General features: G+C 54.5%; 4 protein-coding genes across 4 annotated transcripts; 2 read left to right on the forward strand and 2 right to left on the reverse strand.

Moving 5' to 3' along the window:
• Positions 1-2331: 2331 nt before the first annotated feature.
• On the forward strand, positions 2332-4759 carry COL26b_000032 (uncharacterized protein; the record flags this gene model as incomplete). The annotated part of the gene is made up of 5 exons (XM_053173007.1): positions 2332-2375; positions 2434-2768; positions 2825-2922; positions 2979-4420; positions 4474-4759. The coding sequence occupies 5 exons, from the start codon at positions 2332-2334 to the stop codon at positions 4757-4759; spliced, it is 2205 nt and encodes a 734-aa protein (XP_053042713.1).
• A 769-nt stretch (positions 4760-5528) lies between these two features.
• COL26b_000033 (uncharacterized protein) lies at positions 5529-8031 on the reverse strand (the record flags this gene model as incomplete). Its single annotated transcript, XM_053173008.1, has 5 exons — positions 5529-5640; positions 5885-7113; positions 7164-7319; positions 7369-7709; positions 7761-8031. 5 exons carry the CDS (start codon positions 8029-8031, stop codon positions 5529-5531), a joined length of 2109 nt encoding a protein of 702 aa, XP_053042714.1.
• Positions 8032-8728: 697 nt separating this feature from the next.
• Positions 8729-10360, forward strand: COL26b_000034 (uncharacterized protein; the record flags this gene model as incomplete). The annotated part of the gene is made up of 2 exons (XM_053173009.1): positions 8729-8762; positions 8874-10360. 2 exons carry the CDS (start codon positions 8729-8731, stop codon positions 10358-10360), a joined length of 1521 nt encoding a protein of 506 aa, XP_053042715.1.
• Positions 10361-10842: 482 nt separating this feature from the next.
• On the reverse strand, positions 10843-11625 carry COL26b_000035 (uncharacterized protein; the record flags this gene model as incomplete). Its single annotated transcript, XM_053173010.1, has 1 exon — positions 10843-11625. One exon carries the CDS (start codon positions 11623-11625, stop codon positions 10843-10845), a length of 783 nt encoding a protein of 260 aa, XP_053042716.1.
• Between the last annotated feature and the right edge of the window lie 1154 nt (positions 11626-12779).

Here is a 12779-nt window from a genome sequence, read left to right on the forward strand (position 1 = left end):
TGTGGAGGGGCGGATAGGACCGCTTGAGACGGGGCCGGGCGACTTGTGTAATGTCTATTACGCAGCTTTTGATAGCGGACATGAGAATGGGTCTGTTTCGAGAGGCAGCCAGAATCTCGTGAGCTAGAGTGTTACCGCCGTACTCCTCTGAACGGCTGGTTGCCCTTGGATGTTACGGGCCACAAGATCAAGATGTGCTGCATATTCGATGTGCGGGGTGAAACGTGAAGAAGTATTATTCAGATAAGGAGGCGCGGGAGGTTAAGCAAACTCAATATGACAGTAGCTGTCTCTGTTGGGATGGCTGTCCAATCAGATCAGGCGAAAAGCCAGAAATCGCAGCTCGAGCTGTCGCGACGACGTTAGTCGTGATTCAATGTAATTCCAGTTAGTGATGCAGATGACAATTGAGGTGCAGAGTCGTCTTGACTTCTTGTCGGCCTACTCGTTGGGCTGCTCTTGTTCCAAGCTGAACCCTGAGTCGGCAATCAACTGAATGGCGGGTTGCTGGGATGCAGCAGGTTGGTAGCACAAAGCTTGAGCTGTGAGCAATTGACCTTGGCATGGGCCAAATTCTGGTCCGTTGACATGCCACAGGCTACTTCCGTAAGGTCTACACCGAGGACATGTTATGAATGGAAATGCTAGCTATTGACCCATGGAATACCGGTGTCGATGTGTGCTGTCAGCGACACAGGCAGTCACTGATCGAGTAGTTGGGCGAGTTGGCAGTGAAAAAGTCCAACTGCCCTTGGTAGCAAGTCGAAATGGGTTTAGGGAAGTCAAGGACCCCTTCAGTTAGCTCATGTTACGATCTTGATATCACTCAATGCCAGTACCTCACAGAGTTAGAAGTCGTCAGACCAAATACCAAGTACAAAATATCTGCGGCATCCATCTGCAAGGGTTGGAAGGACGCGCTCAAGAAGGAGGTTGCATCCCACATCCCTGACTGTAAAGACGCGCGAATGCATCCGACAAGAGCGGGGATCGGGACAGGCGGGGACGGAGCCGCTGCAAGGTCACTTCACTGGAAAGAAGCTTCGAGTGGCTGGAACACGGAGTGGCGCCTGTTGCTATTGGAAGATGGGACCGAAACGCGGTCTCGGATGCTTGTCTTTTTGTGTGTTTATGCTTCTAGGGTCTCCAAGATGTCGAAGAGGTGTCTTTCTCTGGAGCTAGATGGACAGCGCAAGACAAGCTCTGGTTGGTAGAGCGAGATAAAGGAGTATTCAGGAAGGTGGTAAAGACCTGAAGGAGTTCTTTCTGCTTGCCCGCCTTAAGATGTGTGAAGCAACTGCGATGATGAGTTGTCACTCACTCCTCGGCAGATAGGCAGGTAAGGTGCAGACGCCTGCGCGGCAAGCCACAATGGAGGACACCGCCACAAAAGTCAAACCCACCCAACAGCACCTGCGGCGGCACTGCAACCTGTAACTCAAGGCAGGCGCTAACCCTAGGTATTGTTGCTAGCACCCCGAAACCCAAGGGTTCCATTTGCCAACCCGCTCCCCCTGGGCCCTGCCCGTGTCTGTACAGCGGCACCGTACCTCGCACCTACTGGTCTTACCTAAGGTCCTGGACGCTACCATGCGTCCTTGAACCCCAAACTCTCCTAATTTACCTACCGCCCCTCGCCAGCGCCTTTTCCAAAGCTCCCCTCTTCGTTCGAGACACGCTTGTCAGTGTCATTGGCCTTCCTGTGGCCTTCCTTTTTTCATGACAAGCTCAGTCATTCCTTCAGAAGTCATTTGAACTTCCGGCAGACCCTGTCCGACCATCTTGCCTCTCCTGAGAGATCTCGCGACCCAAAGCTCCACCCCCCGTCCCTCACCCCCAAACGGTTCGTTGTCAACTCGAGCTCGACGAGCTTCCTCGTGGTCGCGCAAGGTCCGACAACATGCCTAGTGAGTCCGCCATTTTCTTCTGCACTTGAACAACCTCGTACCCTCCATGCGCGCGCCCTCTGCTGCATTTCGTGCCCTGTCCGGAGCCTCGTCTTCTCGTCACATGCCTTGAAGGCTACCTGCGTCATACCCGCCTCGACTCGCCTCGCGCCCAGAAGCATCCGAGTTCCCGCCAGAGTGGGCATCCTACGAGAATCAAAGTTCGGTCGCCCAACGAGGAAGGGAGCTCTGTGGCTACTCGTCGTCATCAGGATCTCGAAAGCTTGCACTTCAAGCTCGTCTCGTCCATGTTACACCACACACCACCTGGCCTCAAACTGCGATCGACGGCAACCGGACACTCCCGCTCCTCAACCCTGCCCTTGCAGCTCGGCGTCCCGACTTCATATTTCACAAGCTGTTTCTTGGACATTACTGACCCAGAATGAAAGGCCTTGTGGAGGACGCCTGGACCAATGGCCATGCGATGTAAGTTCAACCCGCCCCCGGAGTTGGGATCCTGCCAACTAAATTTCTCATGACCCAGGTCCCACGATGTCTCCGAGCTCGAGGACTGTGCGATAGCGATTGATGCGACGTACTACCTCCAGCTTTTCCTCGAGAGTCCCCATTTCCACGAGCCACTTCTGCCCGCGCTGGGTGGCATGACCGGTATCGAGTTCCACCTCCGAGCCGACATTGAGCAATGGAAAGCGCACAAGATCATCCCGTTCTTCATCTTCGACGGCCAGTCTGTGACTGGCCAAGAAGAAGTTGCGGTGCAGCGGGGAAAGCTTGCAAACCAGAAAACGAACGAGGCCTGGACTCTATACTTTTCCGGTGAAGCCACGAAGGCCGTCGAGGCTTTTGGTGCGAACTACGGTACGGAACCCGGACGATGCGGACGGTAGCTATTATACTGACACGACTTGGCTTAGGTGCCTTCCGCATTCAAAACCTGTACCCCTTGCTCCAGTCGATCTTGAAGGACAACAACCTTCACTTCCTCGTGCCTCCATACAATGCCTCTGCCCAGGTCAGTCGATGGTCAAGCAAGGCCTCCAAGTGGGCAGTACTGACAGAAAACGATAGCTCGCCTATTTCGATGTGATTGACTCCGATCAATGCGCTGCCATCATGGGCTCCCAAGAGCTGCTCCTGTACCCCATCAGGGACACCATCATCCGCACAATAGACTGGGAGGCGAAGAGCGTCACCTCACTCTCCAAGAAACTACTGCTGAAATCACTCAACGTCAGCGAAAGCATGCTAGTTGATGCGCTGTTGATGACTGGCACCTCTTTCCTGCCTCCCTTCCCTCCTCTTCAGGACGCATCTCTTAACCCGCGTCAGCCATTCACCATTCAAGATGCGGTTAACCTTCTCAGAGCGTCAGAGAAGTCAGTGCAGTCCGCTTGCAGCTCATACGGGGATGTTCTCAAGTCAAAGGACCCGAAGTGGTTGGACAAGTACAGGCAGGCCAAGATGGCCATCAACCACTACATCTACATCGCAGAGAGCGGCGAGGTCAAGGTGAATGATTATGATCATATTACGAGCGATAATCACGAATATCTCGGCCTACAGCTTCCTGGAGAGCTCTTCCACTACCTCAACACGGGATTGATTGGTGCTCGCGTTCTCAACTACATAACACATAGCCAAATCGTTGTGACACCAACTCTCGACGGCGTGTCCTCGGAGCAGTACAAAAAGCTGATCACAAACCAGCTCGTTCCCCTCAAGGAGCAGAGTATCGCACTTCTCATCCCCAGACTGCATCGTGGTCTGCAGCACAACCCGATCTACCTCAAAGTGTGGTTCGACGATGCGTTCAACTACAAGATCAACAAATCCCTTCAACCGTCGCCATCTCTGCGTGCCGCCACATGGGATGTGAAGGAGAGCTCTTTCAAGATGGTCGAGGGCCTTGAGGACCCCCCTGGCTCAATCGCATACGAATTCGGAGCGTTGCTGTTCACTGATTTCGTTACGGCCACCTTCCCAAAGGACAAGAAGCGCATTGGTGGTATCGATTCATCTCAGAATATCAAAGCCGTTGTCATTTGGCGATTCCTACATCTCCGTGGCTACGTTGACGATTCTCACATGCTTACCAACTGGGGTAATGCTGTTGCTAGTGCGATTTGGGCCATGAAGGATTCACTGAAGAACATTGAACTTCCTGAAGGTCTTAACATCTTTGAGGCAATCTTGACTGCTTTTGAGCTTATCAGGTTTGACGTCCTCAACTCCCGACACAAACATGAGGAGCTCAATGGCGCTCCCAGCGCTGGCAGTGAGGATGATAAAGCCAGTATCATTCTCCTCAGCCGATGCTCCTCGCTACTCAAGCTTCGACACGAGGCAAATGGGTACACGGGTCCCCTCAACAAGAATCTCTTGTTGTTCCGATCTCTGTCCACTGCAGTGCGCGAGGCTGACCGCGACCTGGTGGAGGCGATCGTGGCATCCATGTTCCTTTACGCGCAGTCTGAGAGAGATAGGGATGATTACTTGGACATTAACAACACGTAAGGATACCTAACCCAGATTTGACCGCACCGATTAACGAGAAGACATACAGGTTGCCTTTCCTGCACAGCCCAGACATTGCTCTAGGTATTGCGGTCAAGACGCTGATGGACGAGGTTCCCGCCGGTGAAACCCTGCAACAGCGACAAGCTACTATTGACGCTTTCCCCGGAAAGTTCTTCCCTTATGCTACTCACTTCAAGGAGGACATTCAGCTGGCCTACGCTTTCTTCGATGCAATCCACAAGGGCGTGCAGACGCTGAATAAGGAGGTTTCGGCCGCAGACAAGGCGGTGTGGTCAACAGCAAGCAAATACCTGGATCAAAAGCGATTCTAGGGCCCAAATTTCCTAGGCCTTGCAGCGCGGCGTTGGAGAATAAAAAATACAAAACAAAAAGGCAGACGGAGATCTGGACAGCATGAAGTATGCTTAGCTACGGCTATCGGAACGGCGTGTGTCTTGGGCAGGATATGAAGCATTTGGTCATTCATAGCCCGAGGCAACCATAGCCCGCGGCGTTGCTCTGGGCTGCGACCCGCAGAGATGATGTTTGCAGTACTACAAAGTTAGATAAAGTTGTAGGTCCGCTGTTCTGTATTGAGTGGATGAATAGAGGCAGACTTACCTAGCACGGCTACTGTAGATGTTCACTACATATTCACTGATCAGCAACGCTTAATAGCGCCGTCAGTTTGAAACCTACAGGACTTAGACCAGAGGTTGTTCGACCTGTGAACAAACTTAATCACTAACTCGTCCTGTTGGGCGGGCTGTGATATCACGAAAGACAATGCTACGGAGAGGGGAGGGGGGGTATGAACAATTGCGTGTCTTCGGCGCAACTATTTGCCAGGTCAACTACCCTTCCATAACCTCGTATCGGTCTTGTAGAACTCGATCACCTCCAATAGTAAGTCGTGACGGTGACCCAAGACCTTATCCCCCCTGAAACTCCGGGCGACGCGCAGCCCAAAATAATCCAACGACGGCCCAAACGCCAAATTCATGCATGTTGGTGGTATCTTTGCCTCTCCCTCTCTCTCTCCCTTCCCTAAACGGACACGATGTATTCCCAAGTCTCCCCGTGCCTGCCCCTTACCTGAAGCTAGGATATCAGTCGTCTTTTGATCGGCTGAGGCACGGAGACCCGATCGACCGACAGCTCCTCATCGTCCATAACCTTCTGTCCCATCTGGCGGATCTTCTCGAGCAAGTGGCTGTAGTAGAGCAAGTGTTAGAATGATTCATCTGGAAATGTAGCTGGAAAGAGCGCAAGAAATTGATTCGAGTGTGCCGGGAAGAATGTCGTCTTCGTCTGAAGATCCCACAACAGTGACGGACTCGGACGGGGATGCTTTCCTGCTAGTTAAGGGTCCACTTGGACCGGTGTCCCAGAAAGGGGAGACCTCATCAGAAAGGCAGAGTTGTCTGAAGTGTGAGGAAGGAGAATGGGTGCCATACTCAATAGGAAGGTGGTTCTTAACACCCTCGGTCACTGCCAAGTCGATGCGCGCGTCCCGGTTCTCGTCCTTGTAGTGCGCCTCCTGGATGTGGTCTTGAATTCTTTCCCGGCCCTCGTCCTGATCAGGGTTACGAACAACGAACCCGCAATCTTCTTCGTCGCAAACCCAGGTGCCATTGGGCCCCTTGGCATCAGTTGTAGGGAGAATCTCCGCCCGGACAACCACCTTCAACGCGGCGGGAGATTCAGCCGTGTCAACCTCAGACTCATTGTCGCTATCACCGGAGCTGCTGGCTTCCATGCTGTTCTCTTCCGAGTCGTAGGTGTGCGATGTCTTTGCCGCTTTGGACCCTCGGGAAACTGTGTCGGGGGTGTCTTCCGTCGAATCGAAGCGTCGTTTACTTCCCTTACTGCCGACCAGACGTAAAGCCGACATCTTGCCTGCGGGACGTCCGGCACGCTTTGGCGGGGGCGTTGCAAATGCCGCTGTGCCAGCTCCATTCGTCTCAGGCTTTGTGTTTGTAGTCTTGGCTTTTCGCCGGATCAGGCTGCCTGGGATGTTTTCCATAGTAACGTGCTCAAGCGTGATGCGAGGTCCATGAGCGTTTTCTTGCAGCGTGTCCCAAAACTTGGAATCTCCCCATACGCTTTGGTCCAGACGCTCCACCAGTTCCCTGGCGTAATATTTCAGTATCTCCGCTGAACCAAGATAGTGCTTGATGCTGTACTTGTAGTACAGCTTCGATGAAACCTTGGGGAAAGAATTTTTGCTGAGGGGTTCCAGCTCTGGACGAAGCTCCTCAAGTCCCTCCAAAATCAAATCAACATTTGAGCGTTCGCTGGCTTCCTGGTTCTGCGAAGGTTCCGAGACAGACATGTTTTGTAGCGCTGCGTCCACATCCATCGGCTCAGGAGACGGCGAAGGTGCTGCCGCGATGACCACTGGAGGCGGACTCCGCGATTGTGTCTTCGTCTTGGCTCTCGACCTCGACCTGATGCTTCGCCGAGAACCGGATGCGCCAGAGTTGTGAGCTTCAACGTCATCATTGTCAAGGCCGGTGTCCTGTGGGGTGTCCCGCTGTCTGCGCTTCGAAATAGCCTTCTGCGCAGGGGGTTCGTCTGTTGTGTCCGCTGGGGCAACGATGTCCATCTCTTCTGGAACTTCTTCGATGGTGGGTTGTCCTTGTGGCTTCATCTTCCGAGCCTTCTGCACCTCCAAATGGATGTCCTATCACCATTAGCTCCGGCTTCTTCTGTGTGGCGAAGATTGTTGCTCACGGGGTGGCGCTCAACAAGCCACTTGAAGAATATTGTGGGTTCCCAATCGAACGCTGCGCGGTCTTCATAGAAATGCGAGATTAAGAATGGTGCGTGGTTGTCGCAACGCGCCTCGACCTCATCAAGGGTCGCCCCGTCGCCCATAGCCACCGCATACTGGAGCACATTAGCGGGCACAATAGTGCTTCGGTCGGCAATCACTGACCTTTAGAAGCAAGCTTTGTATGGTAAGTGCTTTCGGTGGTGATTTTCTTCCCTTCTTCTTGGACCCTTTCTTGCCCGGCTTGGTTTGAGTTTCGTACTCCTCGACGGCATCCGCATGCTCCTCAATTGCCGTCATAATGGTATAGTAAATGGCAACACCCTCGATCATTCGATCATGTGTTGGCTTATATTCGGCCGATGGAGGTCTTATCTCAAACCAGCCGGTACCCCCACCTGCCCACGCACCATATCTGACGGAATTCTCTGAGTCGAAAGCGCCTATAGCGTACCTCCGAATATTCTTGGATTCGATCAGGGCGGTTCTCATGGCTGGGTTTTTGGCTACGCTGAGTTAGATCATGATTCGAGACAATGGGCGTATGCGTAACTGACCTCTGGAGCTTTGCTCTTGGTCTATCTTCAAACGGCCGCGAATTGTGAAGGGCCCTTTCGTCCTGACTGTAAAGAGTTCAGCAGGATGGCCGTGCTTGTCGTGGATGGTGGCATCTTCAAGGATGAACGTTTGTATCGTAGATGTAGCGTCGTCGGGTTCCAGGCGCGGATCGAACTTCTTGAGTACGTTTAGCTCATCGGTGTAAACGTTGTCCTCGGGGTCGACGGTTGCCGTGGTGGAGTCGGACGTCCTCCTACGTCGTCCGACCATGTTGGCGGCCTAGACTGCGATCGAATGAGTGGGATCGATTAGGGTGGCCAGCATTGGGAACGGGGACGACGAGATCAGTACTGGAAGGCAGGCATTGTAGAGGCAGGTTTGGTGGACAAGGTCGTGGGAGAATTGTCAAAGAAGCGTTGCGGGGCGGTGACTTGCGCCGACGTTGGTGGATGCGTAAGGGTGGTATCGAGAAGAGCGCACGCGCGAACGCGATGAATTCCATTAAACAGAACAGAGGCGCGCGCACGGCAACAGTTGTGTTGGTGGCCCTCGAACCACCGGCCCTTTGCTTCGCGCTAACGTAACCGGATAGTACTGCAGTACCAATGCGGGGCACTCGAAGCCGCTGCTGCTCCCCCACTAGAGCTGGAAAGAGGGCGCGCCAGGTACGTAGAGGCATTCGCTGCGCCAGCAAGGGACTTGCTGGTTTGCGGCCCCAGAGACAGGGGCTTGAACGGCTGCCAGCCAATCGATAAGCTGATAACACACGCTGGAACGTCCCTTCCAAAAAATTTTGGCACAACTGCATGCAGTGAACCGCAGACCGCATCGCAAAAGCTAAAGAAAGAGCACCTATTCCCCCCACTAGCCTCGACCCTTCCTCTTCTTTTTCCCCCTTCCCTCTTGCTCGAACAAAACACTTATCTACAAACCGAGGCGAATGCGAACTGCGTCTCGTCTTTGGAAGATGGCGAAAGACACCGTGTTCGAAGGCGTCTTCGGTAAGCTTTGCTCCTACTTTTCCCTGTATTCCAATCGAATGCTTTTTTTCTCGCTGCGCAATGTTTTGCGCAAATGGAGCACCCTTCGCTAACCACAGACTCTGCGACCAGCCATCAACAAGCCGTACGGCATGAGCTCTGCGCAAGTTATTCGAGATGCTCAGTCCGCATTCAACCCCTCGGCCATGTTCAAGCCGTTGATTGACAGGGACCTCGCCGCTAAGAACGCCGAGCCCCGACAAGAATGGAAGCGTCGCCGACAGGTCAAGAAGGACACTCGCGTGAAGATGGGACACGGCGGAACGCTCGATCCGATGGCCACCGGTGTGCTCATTCTGGGCGTCGGTTCGGGAACCAAGTCGCTCGGCTCCTTCCTCGATTGCACCAAGACGTACGAGACCGTAGTGGTTTTTGGCACTAGCACGGACACCTATGACCGCGTGGGTAGGATATTGAGCAGACGACCCTACGATCACATCACGAAGGAGCAGGTCGAGAAGGCGCTGGACAGTTTCAGGGGCAAGTTCGAGCAGATTCCGCCGCTGTACTCTGCGCTCAAGATGGAAGGCAAGCCACTGTATGAGTACGCCCGCGAGGGTAAGGCCATCCCGAGGGAAATTGCCGGTCGCGAAGTCGAGGTCACCGATCTCGAGATGGTCGAGTGGTACGAGCCTGGTTCGCACAACTTTAGATGGCCTACGGAGGAGGCCGAGACTGCGGAGAAGAACCTGGCCGAGCAGGTCTGGCGGGTCAAGAAGCAGCAAGACGCCAATGGCGGCAGGAAACTGTCCCCAGCCGAGGAGAAGGAAGAGGAAAAGGCCATCTCGGAGCACGAATCTTTTAAGAAGAAGTTTGAGGAGCGGCAGGACGATCTCATCCGCGACAAGCCCCCCAAGAAGCAGCGCCCACCCAAGAACAACGCCCTCATGTCTGGTGCACTCGGACAATTGCCCCCTGGCAAGGGTTCCAACCTCATTCCTCCTCCCCCTTCTGAGGACGAACCCTTCCCGTGGACTGATAAGGGACCGCCAGCTGCCAAGATTCGCATGACTGTCACCTCTGGCTTCTACGTGCGCAGTTTCTGCCACGACTTGGGAGCAAAGGTCGATTCTGCCGGCATCATGGCTGAGCTGGAACGCTCGAGACAAGGCGACTTTGAGGTCCGTACCGCCAATTGCTTGGAATACAGCGATTTGGAGAAGGGCGAGGAAGCCTGGGGCTCAAAGGTGTCGGAGATGCTTTCGTCTTGGATGCAGAAGTATCCCAACGGTGCACCGCAGTCGGAGAAGCAGCGCAACCAGAGCCAAGCCAGCCAGCAGAACAACGGTCGCAACAAGCTGCAGAAGAAGCGCAAGTGGGAGGAGAACAGGAAGAACGACGATAGCGACAGATATGTCAAGAAGAGGAGAAATTCCAGTTCAGACGAGGGTGAGAAGCCCGCCAAGGCACCAAAGATTGAAGAAGCAAAGACCGAGGAGCCCAAGAAGTCTCCCAAGGGATCGCCCAAGGGATCGCCCGGGGCGTCACCGAAGGCGTCTCCAAAGGCAAAGACGCCCTCTAAAACTGAAGAGGCAGAATGGGAGGGCATCAAAGACTGAGCCAGCCAGCCCACTTAGATGTAGGATCTACGGACGCAGAGCATGGGGCACGTTTATATCCGACTGATTGCAAATGGGAGAGGCACGGCGTATAAGGCATCATTTTGCAGGACCTCAAAAGCACTACGGGCCAGGTGGCAGAGTTGGCAGCTACAATTCTTGCTCTTTTCCAGCTGGCTAACTGTCGATACACGCATTAGATATATGCTGTGACGATCCAATTGATTCCTTCCTTTCATCTTGCGCACAGTAGTATCGCAATTGAGACCAAGTACGTGACCTGTGATGCAAACTAATCATTTTCCAAGTCCTTTGAACTTGTCCATTATGCCAACCATATATGCTCCATTACCGACCCCAAACTTCCGTAGATATCCATAAAATGTCCTTGTGTATCCATGAAGCCGCCCAATATGCTAAGTCATGTCGTCATAAATATCGCACTGCTATGCATCGTACACTCATCGCCAAGCGTGACCATCTCATAATTGTGATGAACTTGTCGACTGCGACCCCGTTGTCTCCCCAGAAAGCCGGCTGCCCGCGGGCCGCTCGGCCTCCGCGGTATCCTTCATCTCTCCCAGCAACGACCTCACCCTCTCGATGCGCCCAACCGCACCCTCCAACCTCTCCAACCGCCTCTTTTTATCTTGGTCCCTCTTCTCGAGCACGCCAACCCGCTCCTCCAGCTTGGCCCTCGCCCTCCTCTCCGTCGCGACCATCTCGTTCGCCTGCTCGAACAGGCTGACGCTCAGCTCCTCCACCTCCTGGCTCGTCGTGCTCAACCTCGCCTCGGCCTGCACCCTCAGCTTCTGCTCCCTCGTCAGCGCCTCCAGCAGGTCCTCCGTCGTCGCGGGGTCCCGCTCCCCCGGCGGGGGCGGCGTCGGCGCCCGCAGGTTCGGCGTGCTCTTCATGCCGCGCGGGCTCAGCAGCTGCGAAAGTCTGTTTGCGCCGCCGGACAGGAACGAGGTACGGGTGGGCGACGGGCTCGGCGGGGCCGGGGGAGGGTTGTGGGAGGCGGCGATGCGCAGGCGGGTGAGCTCGTCTTCGTAGTCGGCCCAGCGGTCGACGGCGGCGGCGGCCTTTTGGTTTAGTAGGCGCACCTGGGCTTCGAGGTCTGCGATGCGGGCTTGGGCTTCGAGGAGGGCGGGTGGTGGCTCGATGACGACGCCGCAGGATGGGCAGGAATGCTGCTCGGAGCGGTCCGTTGAGAGGGATAGTGTCGGCGGCGGCAGAGGCGCGGTCATCGTCATGGTTGCGCTCATGGCTGGTATGCGGGTGGACGTTCGTGGCGGGCTCTCTCTTTTTCTCTCTGCGAAGGGGTGCAGCCAAGGCAAGAGCTAGCAGACGAGGAAGAGGAGGAGGCCTGGCAGGTATAGGTGGGAAGACACCGAGCTTGAGCCAACAAAAGCTGCGAGTCGTACAAGCTTTGGGTGGGTGGTTGAGTCGTTTTTGTGCAGGAAGGGGGAAAAGCTAGCGGGTGCTAGAGTTTGGAAGGTGTGACGTCGCGGAGCAAGAGGTTCGGGAGGGAGGTAGGGCGGATGCGAGGGGTGGGCGCACGATGGCAGGTTTAAGGTAAGGTTAAAGGTCCCGTCGTTAGTTAGGTAGGTATAATTGGAAGCGTTGCGGTAGTGTGTCCCTTATTCGGCCCTGTGTTTGCGCTTCGACCTTTAGACTAAAACTCTGTGAGAGACAAGAGAAACAGATGTTTTGGCGCCGAATGTGAAGGATATTGGCTTGTCTGAGCTAGAAACGATAGGAAGGCGAGGAACAAATTAAAAAAGTGTTCACCACAATTTTCTCTCGTTTTCGTCTGCCTGGACTTCCGGCGCCCACATGCCTCCTCCCCCTCCATTCAGATGTGGTGTGCCATGCAAAGTGCATCCTGTCCTGTCCCTGTCCCCTCTCACCTTAGCCACCGGGTTAATGAGGTGGTGGGTGGTATGTTGTAAGGATCCATCTTCTCCGTGTGCGTGTGACACTAGGCTTCAAAGGCTGGGGTTCCGTACGAATACAGGGCCGAGGTGGCCTATGAATACGCTCGCTGCAACCTATCAACCAACGCAACCCAACGCGACGGGACGGGCTGCGGCTGGGTTCAACTGCGCCTCCCTGCTTTCGTCTTTCCGTCGCAATTGGGGAGGCTCGTCCAAAACGTGGGCGGAGCAGCCCAACGGCGCCGGCGATTGGCGAAGCACCTTATTTGGGCGACGACCGTGCTCCACTGCTGTTCCAGCACCCTCCTTGATCAGCCTCATCTACCGAGATGGCAGGGAGAAGACAACGCTGCGTCAAGGCCTCTACCTGCTGCGTGTTTCCTGTCCTCTTTGCAGGCCGTCGGACGTTTGATTTAATTTGATGAATTTTTTTTGGTCTCTATTTTCATCCATTCTTTGACCTTTTTTTTCTTGTTGTTTAA

Source organism: Colletotrichum chrysophilum, assembly GCF_026319265.1.
Source record: "Colletotrichum chrysophilum strain AFK26 chromosome Unknown scaffold_1, whole genome shotgun sequence".
NCBI lineage: Eukaryota > Fungi > Ascomycota > Sordariomycetes > Glomerellales > Glomerellaceae > Colletotrichum > Colletotrichum chrysophilum.